This window comes from Ambystoma mexicanum, chromosome 3q (genome assembly GCF_040938575.1).
Source record: "Ambystoma mexicanum isolate Mex_15411 chromosome 3q, UKY_AmexF1_1, whole genome shotgun sequence".
Lineage (NCBI taxonomy): Eukaryota > Metazoa > Chordata > Amphibia > Caudata > Ambystomatidae > Ambystoma > Ambystoma mexicanum.
Window position 1 is genome coordinate 893,982,915 of NC_090926.1, and position 20,734 is coordinate 894,003,648.

Sequence of the window (20,734 nt, forward strand, 5' to 3'; positions counted from 1 at the left end):
TGGTTTCATCCCTGTGCAGTGCAACAACTCCACGTTTCCTCCTCAACGAGATCCTCTCTTCCCCTGGTTGAAACAACGAACTGCAACCACTGCCAGGAACAACTGCCACCGCTGGAGCCTCCTCTCTGTTTAAGGTACTGTGCCCTGCCTGGCCTCCCTTTCTTTGGTTTGACCAAGGTGACCCTTAAATCCTTGGCTTGCCAACTGGGTTGGCCCCAGACCCTCTAACTTTACCTTTTTAAATCACCCAACCTCTTTTTGAACATTCTGCAAAGACTTTTAGTGCATTTTAAATCGTGTGATCCTGGGCACATTTCGCTTTGCTCCATTTCTCTACAGTATTTACTGCCTTTATTCCCTTGCTGGGAACTCCTAAACGTGTTGGGACCTGTTTTATTTCTATGCTCTGCCTTTTTCTCTCCCTTTAACTGATCTATTGGAGTGCCATCAGGTTATGCGCTCACATCTGTTTAACACATAGTGGTGTTTTAACTCCGACTTGTCTGATAGTTATCAAGGGAGGTGTGTATACTTTACCTGACTGTGTTTTAACTTATTTTTGATTTAGAGTGCTAGTATATTGCCTAAAGTGTGTTTAAAATAATTATATACTTTTTATACAAAGTTCTGGTCAGTGTTTGTTTGCTCTACTGTGTTTTTAGCCCTATTGTGTATGCTCTATATACTACCCTACTCTTCTTGAGAGAAGTCTGACTGCTCAGCCACAGCTACCAGGTAAATCTGGGTGGTGCAGACTGCTACCAATTGGGTTTACTGCTTACTCCTGTAGTCTTAATCTTTATGCAGTGTTCCCTAAGAGAACTGCACAGGATTCTGCCTAACACGCTTCCTCCAGCACCCCATATAATATGAATATTGTTCCTGCAAGAACTTGATTCCAAATCATCCCATTTTGCTTTCATCATTTTCATATCTTTCGACAGAGATGTGACAGTGGTTTATAGGTCAAAGTGAAAAAGATCCTAACTATTCCTCACTATTCCTAACTTTTAAGAGGGGGTTCCCTGCCTCAAAACTGACGAGGGTCTGTCCGAATGTGTGTCAAAGTAAATTGTACCGTACTGTGCCACAATCTACTTCTGTCCCTCACACTACAACTAAAATGTTAACTAACAAAGTTCCTTCTTTAAGGAGAATGGCTCCCTTCTGCTTCTTGGATGGGGTTCATCAAAATGTTCTCTCAAAACAAAAATACCAGGCGATAAAATACTCCCTTCCCGCTGGCATGCAGTTTTCCGACAGACTTTACACAATGTTCTTTGCAGGAGAATGCACTGCACACACTTCACCATACAACAATGAAACAAACCACATATAGCCTCGCACAACCTCACATGATGGCTACCAACAGCCAACAGTGTAAACCGAACTGAAGTTGCCAACAGCACATCACAGTTCCCATGCTCTTTCTCCCGCTCAGCCCTACTAACTTACGTAACCTTACCCTCTTGCCTTACAGATCTGCCAGAGCGCCAAGGAACCACGAGGGTGGTAACAGTGTGAGGTATAAGAGCCTTTAACATAACCTAACCTAACATTGAGGGATCCTGTTGTCAATCAACTTTTCTCAATGCCCAGATGGTTCATACAAAGGAAACATATTACGGAATGTTCATTGACTTTGAAATGTGTATCTCAGAATAAACTTTTTGTCAAATATGCAAAGATTGTGGCGTAAAGAAGGATCCATTCCAAAAGATGGTTTCTCAAAATGTGAAGTAGCCAGTCTGATAAAGTCTTTCTGGCGGAGTTATTTAAGTGGTTATATATCGGAAACCTGCATGACTTTCCCCAGGACCATACCCAGTATGAAAAGAGCTGCAAAGAATGTTAGCACAGTCCAAATTCATATCAACCCTTAGTGATTTGTTAGGGATGGATGCAGAATGCAGATCAGCTGGTAAAACAATGGTAGAGAAGAACTTCCTGATCGGGCATGGGCACTATGGAAATTGGGGCTGGATACATAACTGGTTGTGGTGCAATTGGATTATGTAAACCGTCCTTAACCATAAGAGTGTTGAAATGTGTCTGCTATCCTCTACCTGTTACTCTCACCATGCATTCTCTCAGTAGTGAATACAGAAAATGATACTAAAGAGGAAGCTGCATAAACCCCCTCGGGTCCAAGTAAAGAATTCAGCATTGTGGGTCTGTTGAACACATTTACACATTAGCTTTTTACCTGAACATTCATGAAGGACCCTGTTTTTCTGAGACAGTGCTGAAGGAATCTGGCCAAGAACATTTTCTATTCTCCAAAGACATTAAACTAGGAGAAAAAAATGCAAAGGTAGAGTAGCAGTTATTATCGCAGGTGTTACAAAGGCTGGCATGAGAAGCAAGCAAATTATGAGGTGTCACAGTACAGCTCCCCTGGGCCAGATACAACAATGGGATCATCCCCCAGTACCAAGAAATGTTAATTCAAAACCTGAACACAGTGGCTCGAAAAAGTGTTCAATATGATGTGAACAATTACTTATTTTTCATGGTGCCCTGAAAGGCGGTTCCGTGGCATGCTTCCTGGCCTTTTTAGTTCTGGCTCATATATGTGGTGATAGCCACCTTCATGAAAAAACCAAACAGCACTACGCCAAAAATGTGGCCTGGCACATTGTTCTGGCATTTGTGGAGGAATTCAAATATCCCAGTAGCACCACCATTGGCACATTCTCTGTAATTAGAGGCATAGTACAATTAAGGCTATTGACAACAACCAGTCCACAAAAGCAGCTTTTCTAAAGATAATGAAGGAAATGCAGCTCCTAGTGTAACATAAACATTGTAACCAAGTGTAACTTTTAGAGACTTGTTTCATAAGCAGTGCAGCATCTCGGCACCGTCCTCAATAAAAAGAAATGGCTCGACATAAGGTGAAAATACATGCACTTTATTGCTTCAGCTGAAACTTGCATGAAGAAAACCTTTTGCCTGTAAAATGTTTCATTTAAATTGTTTTCCCTCAGCTTTTTTGTGGTCGTAAAGATATGGAAACCCATAATACTGATTTGCCTAGAAAGATTGGGATGTAAAAAATCACAATTTAATTGAAGACGTAGGCATTATGCTTTACCTTAGTATAGAGAAAAACAGCAGCAAAAGTATGAACAAACTGAAATGAATACCATTTAAAAAAAATCAACTGCAATTCCCATGAATCCACAGGTAACAAATCAATCGAAGTGCAGCCCATGAAAAAAGATAAGCAGACGGTTTTACCTGGACACTTGGATCCCACCAGCTCCTGTGCTTTACTCGAGAGCAAGCAGGACAAACGATAAAAAAACCTCTTTTAAACTAGAACTTACCAATGAACTGAAGCCGGGTGAGAGAGGGTGTAGGGTGACCTTGATGAGAATCCCACAAAGGAATTCCAATCACTGTTAAGCAAGAACATGAACAGAAAGGAAAACCAATGTAAAAACAGGAACGCAGGGATAATCTCTGCTTCGTGGTCTTTAATAAAATTATGATTTGATATCACAATCTTGCTGGGAAGAAGCTCCAATTATGCTTGTATGAATCATGCCAACTACCGCAAGAGTCGGATTTGCCAGCAGCATAAAATAAAAAAGCTCTGAAAGTTAATTGACTAGACCTATTGGCAGTTTTTAGGATATCAGGGATATCATCAAAGCAAGTCTGATTTCCAAGAGCTCAGGAGGCCAGTGCCTCTAGTGGAGTGAGTTCCAAATAAGGATGGTTTTTATTCCAGCCAACGACCTGATCAATCTGGCCCACGTAGCTCAAATTGCTCATGAGCCAGCTGGTTCATTTTTAAAGCAAAGGGGAGGAGGAGAGGAAGACGCAGCCTAGAGGAAAGCTTACATTTTCACAATGTACAACACACGGGCTATAAAGGGGCGCTGTGGAGCAGCCAGGCTAATTGGTGGCTTTTTCCTAAGCTCTGAAGAGCTGTGATTTCCTGCGGCATGGCTGAGCCTGGAAACTATTAAAACCACTCTGTCGAGCTGAGTGCACAAAGCAGGTGCAGGGATCAGACCTTGAAATCCAAGCCTCATATGATTCTTGAAACACCAGAGATAGAAGCTCTTCTATGCTGGCAGGAGCGTAAGGTCGGGAATAGCTGAGTGGTGGCGTGCTGAGCCGGCTCATGGGTGGCGAGGATCCACCATGCAGGGACTGAGAGATGCCTATACTTGGACCCCCGAGTCAGGTGATGGAGGTGTGATGCCACCGCACCCATGGTGTGCGTCTTCTGCCGGTGCTTGCTGGATGCCTATGAGCGGCTAAGTGAGGCCAGAGATCAGTTCAAGCACTTGGCCCCTGGGGCTGCGGCAGCCTGAATGGGGTTCGCTGGGCAAAATTCACCAGAGCCGGCATCAGTGCCGAAGTTCCTGCTTCAAACTCCAGCCAGGCCGGGTGCGCTGTCAGCTATGCTAAGGAGGATACACCGAGTGGGAGGGGAACGGAGCTCTCGCATGTCTGATCACCGAGCTTGAGTGCCAGGCTGCGGAGATCTGCAAACTGACAAGGCACACCACTTCTGATCACAAGTAGTCCCATTTAGCCCACAGATACCTGCGACTCATCAACAACAAAGAGGAACTCTATCAAATGCTGAGCAAAGCCACCATCACCGGGGCGAGATCCTGTTTAATATTTGCACCTTGCAACTGACCATGCAGACTGAGGAACATAAGGCACAGTGCCAGGCCAGCAAGTTGCTGCCCTAATTACACCCACTTAAAACATAATGCTACGGCTCCTGCTACCCTGCCTAGAATTTGAGCGGATAGCTGCCTTGGACACACAAGCGCAGCCAAGGTGTAAAACAGATGCGAAGAGCGTTCAGCGTTGGAAATCCAAAATCTGGTTGCAAACCCAAGAAAGAGGCACCAAGGATGCTAGCGCGTCGGCCGCATGAGTCCTCACAGGGTTCCACAGGAGCAGACCATGCACAGCGCCAAGGGCAAGGAGAATCGGGCAGCCCAGCAGCTGGAGACTCTGCAGAGCCGCAGAAGCAGACAGGGAAATATGAGGTGGCAGAGAAGATGGACTGCCATCCCTGAAAGCCCAGGTGATGTACTGAAGCCCGAAAGCAGGTAAAGGGTGGTACTGAAGACCCAGGGTGGGGGGAGGGGGGAGACACAGGAGGGAGGCACGCAAGCAAACCTTGTCTGGATTCATACAAGGCATAATGCTGAGAGATTCCTGAAGGGTCGGAGTGCATCCAACCTCCTCCTCCTCCTCCTCCTCATCGTACCAATGGAGAAGAGAAGCCCACTGGCCATAAGAGAAGGGGCCTGCAACCCTGGTCACAACAACAGTGGGGGAAGAGAAGCAGACTGGCCACAAGAGAAGGGGTCTGGGACCCTGTCCACAACAACAGTGGAGAACATTGAACATACAAGAAGGGTCTGGGACCCCAACATAAGTAAACCAACGCATTGAGGAAGTCTTCCTCATTATAGTGGCAGAGATTAGTCCACTAGTTACAAGAGAAGAGTCTTGGATCCCAACGTGAATGAGCGAAAACTCTTGAGGAACTCTTCAGCGCTAAGTGGTCAAGAGGGACCACTACAGCCCAGAGAAGGATCATTTTCGCAATGAAAACAAGTCACAGTGGCAATCTGTATATCAAGCTGGAAGCAGTGAGAAAGAATTGCATCAAGCAATACCAGGGGAACAGAGTAATTCTCCTGGAACCACATCAGACGTTGTGATAGAAATGCCAGGGAAAGGAGTCATTCCTCCTGGCCTTGTGTTAAACTGTGCCAAATCAGACCAAGAGAAGGGAGACATTGTCTTGGTCCTGAACCGACAGTTGAGCTGGGGATGCCAGGGGAAGGGAGTCACCCCCCCCCCCCCCTGGCCTTGTTGTGCATTGTACCAAGCCATACCAGGCAAAAGGAGTCATTCCTTTCAAGTTGTACAGAGCCACACCAGGCGGTTTGTTGTGCCGTAGAGATGTGGTTGTGTTTAGTTCAGAATTTTAGAAGCGTATGCTGAATGGTGAGTTTTTTTTAGTAGTGTTGGTTAGTGGCTGTAGCCTGTTCTACCCGCACTGTTTTGATTAACTGTGGTCCGAGTCCCTTTCCTTGTCATATATTCTGCGTGCCACACTTACCACTCCTCTGTTGTGTGCAGAGAAGTGTGTCCTCAATGGGCTATTAAGTGGCAGTACTTTTCCACCCCCACTGTTCAGACCAAGTGGTTGCCCATATCCCTTCCCTCTTTGCTCACTCTGGTGCGCAGCAACCACCACCCCCACACGTTCTTCCCAGGTTGGTGTGCTCTGTGTGCCCTGCGGTCTAACAGTTCTGAGATCGCTGTGCTTCTCTCTCCACATTTGTTAGTCTAAGGCTCTGTCAGCGGTCCTGTTAGGTTGGACACATTTTGTTCCCCACTTTCCCTTTTGACCAGCTGTAGGGGATTTGGACGGCTCTTTTCTTCTCTGCATTCCACTCCGGCCTCTTAATCCCCAATCCCTTTTTATAGGCTGAAAGGCAAAATGTAGGGCTCACCAGCAGATTCAGTTACACCCAGATATGAGAGACAGCAGCAGATAAGTCGCCTAAATCTGAGGTACCTCAACATATGGGGAAATGCCCAAACTAGGACTCGACCGTGAGCTCGGTGACACCTAGATTTGAGATGGAGCAGTTGTGCCTCCATGCTCCCTGTGGTCCATTAGGTCCATTAGTTCTGAGTATGGGACATCTCTCTCTCCCCTTTTTTAATCTAAGATCCTCTGTTCATTTCCGGTTTGAACACTCGATGGAGACTGTACAAACTTGGGCCTCTTTCCCGTTCAGATGCCTCTACTTCCCTGTACTTCACTCCGGTCTGGCCTACTACCTAGTCTTTTTTCAGTTGTGTTAATTTCATGGGGCGTGAGTGTTGTTCATTCGTTTTCGTCACGTTCTATGTTGTTTTTTAGAAGTTTTCTGAATTTTAGATGGTCCTTCATGGTTCGTATTTACAGCTAAGCAAGAGAATGCAGATCCGTCAAGTTTTTTTTACTCGTGCATGATTTCCGTTCTGGGCTGATGCCATTGCTGGATCAGAGTTTTCTAGTTGGCTAGTATATGGTTATTTACTTTTGTATGAATTCCCTTGCTAGGCCCTGGATTGCTCTGTGTTAAGCACATTGTTTTGAAGGCAATTTGTTTTTTGACTTGTAGCCAATGTAGCATCTTTAGCGCCAGAGTGATGTGGTCCCTTCGTGAGAGTTTGAGGAGAAGTCTGGCCGCTGCATTCTGTATGCGTTGCAGTTTCTTCAGTAAATAATCCGGCATTCCAAGGCATAAACTGTTGGCATAGTCTATCCTGGGCATGATGAGGGAGAATTTGGCTGGTGTTTTGTGCATGAAGAAGAGGAATGGTATCTTTTTGATCGTGTAGATGGAAGAAGTATTTCTTGATTATCAGGTTTACTTATGGTTCTGGGGATAGCTCATTGTGTATTAGTAATCTCAGGTTTTTTACAACTTTGGATGGTGTGGGTGCTGTTCCTAGTTCAGTGGGCCATGGGATGTACTGGTTGTTTCCTTGGTTATTGGATTGATTATTTGTAGAGTTCTTTGAGACAGTTTATTAGCGTTTTGTTTTCCTCTTGTCCATCACCGATTTTGTAGATGATTTGGGTGTCATCTGCATAGTTATAGCAGGTGATGCTATGTCTTTTGATGAGGTTGATTAGTGGCGTCATATAGATGTGGAAGTGGGGGGATAGTGAGAATACTTGTGGTACACCACCGGTGGTGCCCTGCAGTGCGTATTTTGAATGGTTTTATCTGTACTATTTTTGTTCTTTGGGACGCAAAAGATTTAATCCAGAGCAGCGCCGGCTCAGTGCTCCCTTTTTCGTCCAGTCGGTTGATGAGGATGTTATGGCTGACTGTGTTGCTGCAGAGACATCAAGTTGTATCCGTGCAGCGTTTGTGTTGGAGTCTGCATTGGTCTATAGGTCATCACATATAGAGAGTAGCGTTGTCTCCGTCCCTCTCCGGGGTCTGAAGCCGACTTGTTCCTAGTCTAGTAGTTGGTGATTTTCTACATGTTCCCGTGTTTGTTCATAGATATAGATCTCTAATAGTTTTGCTGGATAGGGAATGTTTGAGATCAGTCTGTAGTTTGAGGTCGTCCACATTGCCCGTCGTGTCCTTGAGTAGGGGTTTGATGTATGCAAATTTGAATGCTCACAGAACTCTCCCCGTTGAGAGTGGGAGGTTTAAGTAGCATTCCGATGGAGTGCACTGTTTAAGGATAGATTTATAGATGTCTGGTGAGCAGGTGTCCTTTGGGGAGCCTGCCTTGTTGATTTATTTTCACCAGGTTCAAGAGTTTTTCTCTTGACATTTGAGCGAAGCTTTTCAGTCTGTTCTGTGGTCCCGGCATATGCAGTTGATGGAGCACGGTCTGGTTGATTGGTCTACTTTGTTTGATCCGTGTATGTCAATGGTCTTACTCTTAAAGTGATCTGCTAGATCGTCACATCATTTTTGAGAAGGTACCATGTTATTGCATCAAGGAGGATTTCTCATCTTGTATATGATGTTGAATAGTTCTTTGAGTATTGGTGGCTTTTGTGATTCTGTCATCGTAGTCTTTCTTTTTGGCTTTAAGGGTTTCCTTTTTGCATGCTCTGATTTGTTTTTGATACATTATTCTTTTGGCTTGGTCGTAGTTTTTCCTCCATTCTTCTAGTTTCCGGTTTATTTTTTCCATTGAATTGAGCAAGGGTTGGGGTGAGGGGGGTGGATGTGAACCATCTTGCCACTGCTTTCTTTCGTGATGGGACGAGGCTTTTTTCCGGGGAGATACTGTCAACTTGTTTTGATGATCCATTTCTGGATTAGGTCTGCTTTTCGGTCTAGGTCAGTTGCGTCCAAGGTTGCGATCAACGTTTTTGAGGATTCTAGTAGTTCTTCGAAGTTGCTACTGTTGATGGTTTTCCAGTTTATTTTTCAGATCAGTGGTTTTTTTTTGGGCCTGTTTAGGTGCTTTAAATCGTAATTGGATCACAAATGGTATAATGAGGCGGTTGTTCCATAGTATTTGTATTGGCGGCGCAGTTGACCAGTTTTTTATTTTTTGGGCAAAGTTTGCGTCCTGCCGTGTGTTGCTCATTTCACCATCTGGGGTAGTCTCATTGTCTCGAGCTGCTTAGTGATTGCTACGAATTCGTGTTTGCGTCTTCGAACCATATGTTGACGTCCGGGAAGATTATCCAGCATTCACCAGGTTTGTGACGGAGTCTATGAAGGTAGCGTCGTAGGCAGGTGGTCTATAGATGATTATCAATGTGAGGTTTAGTTTGAGGGTCCGGTGTCTGGTGAAGGACAAGGGAATCGCAGTTTGGGAGATTTAGCGAGCAGCTGTTCTTATTTTCAAGTGTTCTGGTTGTCCTCTTTTTCCTTTTCTGTTTACCTGTGTGCATTTGAAGTTGCTGGGCAGATTGTTGTGTAGTGTGACTTTGTAGTTGTCATTTAACCAGGTTTCTGTGACGGATAGGAAGTCAATTCCACCATCGTAGAGTTGATCGTAGATCTCTGTAGCATGGTTGGACATTGATCTTGCGTTGATTAGATTGCAGTGTGTTTTTTATTTATTTACAGTGCCCTGTTTTGTTCTTGCAGTTTCCTCATTATTCTCAGATTGTAGGATGTGTTCTGTTTGGTCAGTTTCATCATTGAGTAGATCGGCTAGGCTTCGTGTCCGGTCAATGACTACTTCTGGCTCCTCTTCTGTGTCTCATTGCAATTGCTGTAGGTCCCATTGAGTTTTGTTTTTGTGATGCATGGAGTGAAGGTGGTGTTTCCCATCTTTCTCCTTCTGCATGTTTTCGGTGGCTGTATTATGTTCTGCCGAGTTGTCTATCGTGAGGTATGGTGTTAAGTATAAAGAATTTTGTCCTGTTTTACAGTTTGTTCTTTTTTCTGTCACGCTTATGGGTGTGTGCTCCGTTGCTGTGTTAGTATTTGGTGGCCTGGTGTGATTCCATTTTGTTTATCCTTTCTCCTAATTTTCTCTCGCATTGTCCTGTTCTGTGGCTTGGCATATTCAGTTCTCTGTAAGTTTTCTAGTTTTTGGAGTTAGTGTTATTGTGTTTGGTTTGTCGTTGCCTTAGGGGGACTTCCCCACTCCGACACTTTCCTGAGTTTTTGTTCTTATATTTGTCTTTTTTTGTTTGTTTTGGTTTTAGAGTGTCTTTTGTTTGTGGTTTTCTGTGGTTTTTGTTGATTGTTGGGGATCGATCGATTGAGCGAGGGTGGGTGGGGCGTCTGTAACTCAGTTGGGGTCCAATTGCTTGCAAATTGAGTAGAGGTAGAGGTGGAGGTCGAAATGGGGCAGCGCTGGGAGGTGGTTCCTGAATGTGTGCTTTGGAGGCCTTACTCTTCGGGCTGTCTGCAAAGTCTACACTCCTTGGGTTATCAGTCAGCAGTTTATGGATGCAGTTCTACTGTTATGTTAGATGCCAATTAGAACCCCAAAATTCTAAGCACAGCAAAGGCGTTGAAGCACCTAAAATCTGAATCCTTACTAGTGGGAGACCTAGTTCTGGAGCACTTGGTGTAAGAGCAAACCTGTAGTGCTAGAGGCCGGGGCTGAACCCAGCAGTGGTGTGGGAGTACCCAGAGCTGGAACAGAGTTCTAGAGGGAATATGTCTAGAATTGGAGAAACAAAGCTTTGGACGGACATCCAGTGGGGCAGCTAGGGGGAGAACACCTAGTTTTGAAACACTGAAGCGGTGTGGAGACCCCTAGAGCGGGCAGACAGTGCTTGCGGTTGAGAAAGCGGCTACATTTGAGATGTCGCAGCAGGTAAATTCAGTTAAAGATATTTTTGGCGACCCAACCGTAAATGCAAAACACCTAGATTTTTAGGTGCCTAGATAGAGGGAAAACACTTAAAGGAGACACAGCAGTTAATGCAGAACACCCAGACCCTAGACCCGAGGCCCAGATAAAGGGGGAAAAAGCACCCAAATTGGGAGACACAACAGTAAATGCAAAACACCTACATCTGGGGTACCTGGATAGAGAGTGAGAACGCCCAAATTGGTGACACAGCATATGCAAGAGACCTAGATTTGAGGTACACAGCAGTGATGGTAAACTATTTAATAGCTGGCTAACCTTGGTCTGCTATATTATGTAGGTAAGTAGAGTTGTACGGTTTTTGGGAATGCAGTAATTGCTGTATTCCCCACCCAAACCACACACAACTTATCAGTCGCTGCTGGTTAAGATCTGCACGCTTCCCAGGTGAACACTGACAAACGCGGCCTGTAGCTGCTTCCTCTGAGCTGCCCTTTAGCTTGGGCCTGCCCTTAGTGTGGCTTTGTAGGCATCCTAATCAGAAATGGTGGGCGGAAAGGAGGGAGGGCACAATGGCCGCAAGCAAGAAGCGACTCCCCACTGCAATCTGCTGCACTTCTGTCACCTAAATACAGCCAAAAAATGCAGAAAATCATCTGTTCGGTCCAGATGGGTACCCAACACATACCGGAGCGAAATCCGATCACAGAAGAGGTTCTGGTGTACTTGTAAGCGCTATGACAAACAGACTCTCTAGCTTGATCTGAAAATCGTAAAACCGCTCTCTGGCACGGACTAGGAAATAGCATTTTGGGGAGGATCAGCAGAGAAAGAAAAGTCAAAATTTCTCCTTTTTCTAGTTTAAACCTGTTACAAGCAAGTAAACTGAAGCACAGCAATCAACAGTGGTTCACCAAAATCAGAGGCAAGGTTGGAGAGTAAAGCAAATCTTTATGATCATGGTCTGCTTTTACTCATATGGATGTTTTCTTTTTACATGTGAGTGCTGCTGTCCAGTAATGCAAGCCTCTTCTTTTCAATTTGAATTGAAAGTGCTTTTTATTTTCATTAAATTGTTTTCGCAAGTTGAGTTCTATGGGTTGGTTTTAAATTGTATGCTGTTGATTTCAGGGTGCTTTATTATAAATATAATTTTTTTTTTAGAACGCGCTTAGTACCAAATAGGTTTATAAGTGCAGGCCTGGGATTCGAACCTGCGTTGCTCTGCATAGTCTTGCTTCCAAGGCAAGCGCGTTGCCACTGAGCTATTCTACCCTTTTAGACACTGCTTCATGCTGCAAGGCCTGAAGTGCAAGCTCAGACACCCACACTAAACCAAAGCATGATTGCCCCCTCCATAGGCCCCAGAGAAGGCTGAAGCTCCTTTTCACTCTGGTGTTTGATACCGATGTGGCCTCAAGGAAACACTTATAGGGTGGGCTTCAATTTACAATTTCCCAACGGAGCAGAGAACTTTTTTCCTGCTCTCCTGCAGCATACGCGGCCTGTCCGTTTACATTTTCTGTTGCAGTGGTGGTGTGACGAAATTGTCCTTCTTGAGTCGATATACCATTCCTTCCCAAACTCTCTTTCGGCGCTGCAGTTAAGTACTTGATATGGTATGGCATTTGTAACGCGCCCATACACAATTGTTTCAAGGCGCGTTACAAATGTCACTTGTGTGAAAAAGGACAGCAGCATTTAATGTCAATGCTGTTAAAAAGAAGAGGTAATGGGGTTAACTCATTAAATGGTCAACAGTTGTTTTGTATATATAATTATCTTTTAAAAACCACCTAATCTAAAAATTTTGACTTTTGCAAGTTCTCCATATTAGAAGCAATACGAAACAATTCTTCTCTTTTTTCTTTTTTGCAGGCACTCAAGATGGGTGGTTGTTTCGCCCACCTCCTCGAGGTGTCACTAGCAGTGAGGAGTACACGTTATGCAAACGGTAAAGTGCATTAAGCACCTACTTTTCTGTTTTCAATATTTCTTCATGATTTAATTCCACTATGAATTATTTTTTAGAATAGTGACTAACTTTAGTACATTGCAAGTACTGTAACACAATGTGTTCCCCATATGAATCTTTGTCACTGCAACGTCTTTATCAGCTCTTTTTGCACGTTGCTACCTATTGGGTGGCAAGGAGGGGAGGCCACTGTGCACTAGGCCCTGTGATCTAACCAAGTCTCTAAATACTACACTATTGGCGTCCAATTTATTTGTTGTTGTAGAAAGTAAAAGGGCGCTGAATGACTCTTCATACTAAAGATGAGACTGACTAGAATAACCTAGGTTTGCATGCTGAAAACACATGGCCATGTGTAACAGTCATACATGTCTTTGAATCCTTTCTTGGTATTTGAGTAATAAAATTGGCGTTCCAATTTTAGTTGTGTGTCATAGGTGTTGCTTTATTGCCATCCAGTACGAGTCACAAGGAAATGTATGAGCCTGAAAAAGAGAAGATGGTATGGACAAATGGGAACAAATGCTGCCCGTCTCCATCACACTTGTGGTACAAAGTCATTGGTGGGCCCCCACAGATCATGAGCAGCATCTACATTTGGCCCTTTGCTTGTGTCTATCGGTTGGCTTAGTACCCTAATTCCCCTTTATTAAGGGCAGAGGCTGCCTTTACCGAGAGCAGATTACTCTGAGTTAGTTGAAGTAATCGGGTAGAGCATAATTTTGTCTACCTGATCTCAGCGTAGCACATACATTTAAATAATGTGAAGGAAAATCCGATCTGTTGCAATTTGTCAAAGAAAGGTAATGTCCTTTTAGCCTGTTGGTTGCAAATTTTGCAACACCTGTTAATACTATGTACCTAATTACTGCCACTACTAATGAATATTTAATCATTTTCTTTTCTTGTGCAAAATATTTGTTAAAATAGTTGCTGTTTAGAGACTCACATGATGAGGATTTCTTGCACCTATGTGACGTCCCTCCATTCCAAGAAGGGTGTTTATATTCAATTCCCTATCATGTAATAACTTAAACAGTGACAAATCTCGCAATATCGTCACTGATTCTCAGGAGGGAAGCTTCTCTTACGTGGCCAGGGAAAGGCAGAATCTACCTGACTCTGACCACCACGTAGGTGAGGACGCACTGCAGAGAGGCATAAAACACTAAATCAAAGTAAGGCTTCACATGTAATTCTTAACACGCCCCATGTGCCTTTGTACCATGCCTGTATGACTTATTGTGACATAAAGAATTCCCATGTTTTCTTGATCAACAACCTTATTTACCACCCTCCTTTCTTTTAGTACTGAGATGAGGAAGCGGGATGGAACAATGAGGATGACCAGAAGTGGTTGTCTGGTCCCTTCAGTCTTGCGCAGAGGTAGCACGAACACCTGCCTCCCCGAAGGGTCTTGGTAACTCGGAATGCGTAAAACCACAGGCCACTGCAACCTGCCAGGGAAAAAGGGTTTACGGTCCACTGGAGTGGATGGGTAGAGGGTTAGGTAGAGGTTGTGGATGGGTAAGGGGTGTTAGGGAAAACCATGCTCTGACATCCCCTCCTGGGGTGAGGAACCCCACCCTTTCACTCTCTGCGCACATTGTCACACTCTGAACTTTCCCTTGACTCTACCTGAACCAAGAAAGTGCACCTGATTTGTGGATGACTTTCCAATCCACACACACTCATTCTCTTGTGACTGCGCTGTGGTATGCGCCTGTTCCTCCCCTCTATCCTTCACCGACATTTATCGTCAACTCCCAGTCTATTACATCGGCCTCCAGCCTTGAGTCCACTTCTATGATCACCCGCTACATAGGTAGCCTATATGCGTAGGTTTCACTAACTGTGTAACCCACATCTACGGTTACCATACCATACCGTACAGTCTCGTAGTCCTACCGTGACTGGTTGCTTGTATCCCAAGATGACATAATCAGCCTCATATTCTGCAGCATTGTGCCTGTCTTATTGTACGGCACTTCTGCATAACGTGGTATTGCATTGTATTAGCTCCCTAGTGCACCGCATCTGCACTCTGTTACTAGCAATGCATTAGCTCCCTGAGTGCACCGCATCTGCTCTTTGTATAACTAGCAATGTATTAGCTTCCCGAGTGCACTGCATCTGCTCTGTGTTACTAGCAATGTATTAGCACCCTGAGTGCATCGCATCGGCTCTTGTGTTACCGAACACCTGACGTCAGCCGCTGCTCAGTGGATCCAATCCTTTCTCTCAAACAGAGCAACTAGGGTCTTAGCACCATCAGTATCTGCTGCTCCAGTCCCTATCTACTGCAGAGTACCACAGGGCTCTTGCGTCTCACAGACGCTTTAAAACATTTTCACAAAGCTCCTCTTTGATTGTCTTGATAACATGGGTGTCGCCTCCACGAATTTTGCAGATGACACTCAGGTCCTCATTACGCTCACTGGATGCTACGACAATGACTCCAAACTGATAAATGAATTCCACCTTGAAATCCAGGCCTGGATGGCTGCCCACAGCCTGTGTCTAAACGATGATAAGACGGAGCTTCTGATCATTGGATCCCAAGCCCATCTAAATAAACTTGACACACAACAAAAACTTTCAATATTGATGGGTACACCATAAAAGTTGCCAATGAGGTTAAACCCTAGGCGTCTATTTGGACTCTACTCTCTCCCGCAAGAAACAAGTGAATGCCACTGCCACAATAACAGCATATACCAATAAACTGATTAATGCTTGCAAACCATACCTGTCCTCCAACAGCTGCATCACTCTACCCTCTGGCCTGATTTTATCGAAGTTGAACTACTGTAATACTCTTTTAGGTTCTGCCGAACTGAACCTCAACAGACTTCAAGTCCTCCAGAATAATGCCCTCAGATCAGCCTTAAGCATTCCCCTCTCCAACCACATCTCAGCCATCAGACGGGATACCCACTGGCTCCCAGTGTGCGACAGAATCTCGCTGCGCACGCTGGTTATCACATATAAATGCTTGTCAAACCCAGCCCCCAAATACTTGATCGCATTCTCTAGGAACCAACCTGCCAGACCTACTAGATCCTTTTACTCACACTGCCTTAACACCCCAAAGTACAAACTAAAAACTAGGTGGATCTAGCTTCCTGGTGCTGGCCGCCAAATGCTCGAACACTCTTCCTCCAACCATCAGAGCCAAACCACCTTTCTGGTCTTTCAGAGCTAAAGTGAAAGACTGGCTCTTTACCAAGTAACACCAAGGACCTCAGGACAATTGCGATCTTGCTCTTCAGAAACCAGTGTACTTTAACACTTGGTATTATGTATTATTGTACTTCACAAGTTTTTTGTCTAATGCTGGCCTGTCGACCAACTTGTAACCCTTGTTGACAAGCCTTTTGTCCCATTTTCCTATATGTATGTATCTGTAACTTAAGGTGAAGGGCCCAGTTGCTCCAGGCTTAGGTGCACTCTACAAATAATTAACTAAACTTCATGCTATCCCCCAGTGCCCGAACAGTATTTGCGTGCACATAAATTTCATTATCCCTTGCATTTAGCTTGTAACACTTTCACTTGCATGCAACTCGTTAGCTTTTTAGGAGCACATAACCTAATGCACATATAATAGTAAACTGCACTTAGTTTCAGTTTTGCTGTGCGTCCCTTGTACTGCAGTCTGAAATTCTGACTCCTGCGTGGGGCGTGGAAGCTCCCCTACAAGACAAGCCAGAAAACTGGGTATGCGCAGCGGAAGCGACAAAGGCCATTGTATCATATGGGGAAGCCGCTTTAACATTGTCATTCGGTATTCATGAACCGCCAAGCAGTTGTTTAGATTGCGCAGGTTCAAAGTTGTATTACTGCCTTATGCGGCAACTCATTTTCCCAAATCCAATGTGGGCGAATAGGCTGCATGACCGCAGAGAAGCGGTACACGCAGAGTTATGCTTATGCTTTCCGAGCGCTGCGCTGTCATGAACGTAAGAAAATCAGCATTCCTTGAGGAGTGCCATTCTATGATTTGCACTTATCTGTGGCGAAGAGCGGGGCCTGCAGTCAGTGAAGGCGGGGTACAGCCCCACAAGGAGTAGCCCGCAGGAACTTCTCTAGCACAAGTCCTCTCAGCATGAAAGCCAGTAGCAGAAGCGAAGGCTTTTGGACGAGGGGGGGGGATGCGTGTATCCTTGGGCGTAGTCCTGATTGCACTGGAAATCTTGTGTTCACACAAGCCTTCTGGGAAGTGTAGTTTAGCCAAGTCCCTCACATTTGTCCCTTTTTCAGACTGCAATGCCCCTTTCCTGAAAAATAAACAAAGAAGCCTTCTTGTGAATCTGGGTCCTTTTTTATTGTGCTTCTGCAATGCTCACCTTTTATTCATGCCACATGCTATAGTCATTCCTTTCATCATGCCTGCCACATATCCGTTTCTGACAGTGGTAAGCAAATGCTGTGTTCTAGTCTCTGGAAACTGTTAACTAAAGCCGGGAAGTTTTAAACACACACAGCTGAACAGAATACAAGAAGCAGAGACTGCAGAGCAGCTTGTGCTGACGGTGTTTGGAAGCCAGAGGCAAGCACACTGTGGAAGGCAGCACAGAGCTTATGAGAATAGCATGTTGTGGGACCGAGCCAAGAGAAGTGCACTGTTTTATTGCTATAGGCTGCTGGAGCCGCCAGAAGCAAAGGAAGACTTAACGGCAGCCAAACGGCTAATGGGATACACCCCCAGTCAGCGACCCCAAGGAGGCAGAAGGACGCGAGAAGGACGCCAGACCTGCCCGCTAAGCCCAGAGAGACCCAGCGAGTGGGTTGCTGGAGCGCTTCAGATTGAGTGTTGCATATCAATAACAGCACAAGAAAGTTCAATTGGAGGAACTGATACAAATACGAACAGTGTTAAGAAAGGGTTGGTGACCCAATATTTGAAAAGCATTTCTTGGGTGAAAGAAAGAGTGAGTAGAGAACGGAAAAGTCCTAACGGGATAGTGTACCAGGCAAACAGCAAGTATCGGACTCACACCCATGAAAGTATATAAAGCCCTGGCAGGAGAGCAAATCGGGCACTATGCGAGTCTGGGGCCTGCACCCAAGAAACAGAATTGTGATATCCTGGCAGGAGAGTAAACCAGGAGTAAGAAGAGAAGTAAACTTGAAACCGTGGAACCGGGAGAACGAATACAAAAAGGAAGACCCAGACCCGTCGGTAATAGTCGCAATACCCTGGCAGGAGAGTACACCTGGGGTAAAGAGAGGAACAGTTAAAGAAAAGGGAGGAGCCATACCCTTTAATGTTAATTGAGATACGGAGTGAGATAAACTGAAGATTCAAGATAACTGTGTTTAAAAGAGACTCAATTGAAGGATTATTCCCCCTGGAATAACCTTGTACTGTAACAATATATTGTAAGATGAAAAACAGAAGGAACAAAGGGAAACAGTTATTTTCCTTAAAACTGTCATAGCATAATAAGTGGAGAAACTCAAGAGAGAAGTCAGCCCCCTTGAAACTGTGAAGTGAAATATTGTACAAAGAGACACAAAGGGAGAGCCCTTTGAAACGGTGGAATGTTATTTTACCTTTTTTACCGGAAGTATTGGACAGTGAAAGACCAGAAGAAAACCTGGGGAAGGGAGGAGCCCTTCCTCTTGTGCAACTTAAATTCCTTTGTGTTTTTGGCACCTTAGAACTTGATTTGAAACTCTGAAAGAAAGCTACATTTCCCTATCTTAAATAGACCCCTTTGTACACAGTCTTTTAAGTTTAGCGTTTAATGGTCACTTTAGGGTTTTTGGACACATGACTCTTTGGTTAAACATCCTGACAGACGTTCATTAATTTTGTTGAGGATGGGCAAACAGCTCATAGACATAGGGACGGGTAGTATTTCCCCAACCCCTCTTATTCCAACAATAAAAGAGATGAAGCGCTGATCCTCCAGGGGCCAATCCAGTCATTACTCTGTCTTCCTCCTAAAACAAAGACGCCACAGGGATAGTTATTATAAAGGTTTTTATTGAGCCCTGACTAGAAGCAAAGGAGAACTTTAAAATCATAGTGGGGAAAACAAGGTTAGCAAGCGGAGAAGCATGGCAGTGGGGATCTAACATGTGAGGGAGAACAACTGTTAGCAATGGATCTACAAGTAACAAGGGGAGTAAACTGTGGCAATCATATCACCCAGTTTGAGGTATGGTGGGGAGTGGACAGTGTATGGACTTGTGTTGTGGAAGAGCCATTCCTTGAAGAGGAGGGTCTTTAGTTCCTTCCTGAATTGTAGAAGCAGGAGGGCAAGTCGGATGTTGATGGGTAGGAGGTTAGAGTCTGGGGCATAGACGGAGAAGGCCAGTCTTCTGTTTTTTATTTCCTTCCTGCACCGACAGAGTTACTGTCTGCACATGTCCTTAGATGCATATTTTCTTAGTGAGGTAGCTTGGGGACTAAAGGATGACCGCCATTTATGTGTTGCAGCATGATTTGAAGATGATAAAGGCCTTCAGTGGGAGCCAGTGCAGTTTGGTTAGGGTCTGGGTAATGTGATCAAATTTGCAAAGTCCTTTGAGTCGTGCTGCAGCATACTTCTCAGGGGAGCCTGGCTAGTCACTTAAGGCCTTCCAAAAGGGCATTGCCACCATCCAGCTGGGAGAGGACCATGGCTCGGACAGATCTCAAATTCTTTTCTGGGATGAAGGGCTTGAGAAAAAGTTGGTACTGAGCCGTTTGTGTCTTCCTTGCTATCTGTTGCGATGTCAAACCCAAGGGACTTGGTGCAGGTGGCCAACTGGTATGTGAAGGCCTCAAGGTGCACATCAGAGCCATGCTTGGATGCTCAGGTGTTCTCCAGCATGGGGTCTGGCATGGATTCACATGCTCATGAATATTCCCCGTCAGGCTGGGAATCCTCGGTTAAGAAAAAACCAGTATCAGTTTCGTTTCTGATCTGTCTTTCGTAGTAGTAACCAATCACTGGTCTCTGCGTCATACTGACCACAGCCAATGACTGCCCTCTACCTAAGCCCCGCCTCTGGCAGCCATCTTCAGATTTTTACCGCACGTTCATGTGTTGGGATCCTCGTGCTATTGCTCTCGAGCGTTAGTGCTATTTTTCACGTTTTTTCTCAAAAAACTTCGTTTTTTTCGGTCAAAAGAGCCTCAAGCTCCACCGACTCTCCATCCGATCAACGGGGACCCGTGTCGGATTCGTCTACGCCCCTCGAGGGTGAAGATTTGTCGAGCTACGCTTTTGGAGGATTCCAGAAGTTTCTCAGGCCCATCTCGGTCATGGCCCAGGAGAAGGGAAGCTCGACGCCCGGAAAGCTGTTCAGGGTCTGCCCTGGATGCCATCTACAGAATGTCTTTAAGGACTGTGCGTTTTGCGGCAACATCGGAGCGGACCATGAAGGACCGCCATCAACGTCTCGCCAACTGGCTGGAAGGTAAAAGCCCGTCCGGCGAGAAAAGGAGGAAGAAATCTGAGCGGTCTTCTAAGACCTTTGAGGACGCCCCGGCGACGGGGGTCCAACACAAGGCCAAGCACCGCAAGTCCGCTTGCACCGGGAGCGCCGAACGGTCGGGCTCTACGGGCGCCAGGCAGGGCGCACCCTCCCCGGCACCATCAACCACGAGCCAACGCTCTGGGTCGGGTAAGAGGAAGGCCGAGCACCCGGCGAAGCTCCTGGAGAGGCCCCGGTCGAGCTCTAAGGCAGAGGGGGAGCGAGGCAGTGTCCCCCCCCCCCCCCTCAAGGAGAAGGCGGTGAGCGCACCTAAGGTGGTGAAAGCCTTAATCCATCCTGCCAAGGCCTCTATCGAGACAGTCGCGGCGGCCCTGGCTCAGCCTGTGGAGGCTACACCGGTGGCGGCGACCTCGGGGCTCAGAGTCTCCCTGCCACCGCGGAGGGAGTCCTCTTTTATGCCCATCGACAGGACCCCCGTGAAACCTCCGATGGAGAAGAAAAAGGGGGGGGCAG

The 20,734-nt window shown here is 45.6% G+C and overlaps 1 protein-coding gene across 9 annotated transcripts in view; it reads left to right on the forward strand.

The window, feature by feature from the left end:
• Nucleotides 1–20,734, forward strand: part of HELZ (helicase with zinc finger) — a 2,743,493-nt gene that overhangs the window by 603,675 nt on the left and 2,119,084 nt on the right. For all 9 annotated transcript variants that reach the window (XM_069655034.1, XM_069655036.1, XM_069655035.1 and 6 more), the window contains one exon: nt 12,691–12,766. In XM_069655034.1, the coding sequence (XP_069511135.1) occupies nt 12,691–12,766 (76 nt within the window). The remainder of the gene's footprint in view (nt 1–12,690; nt 12,767–20,734) is intronic.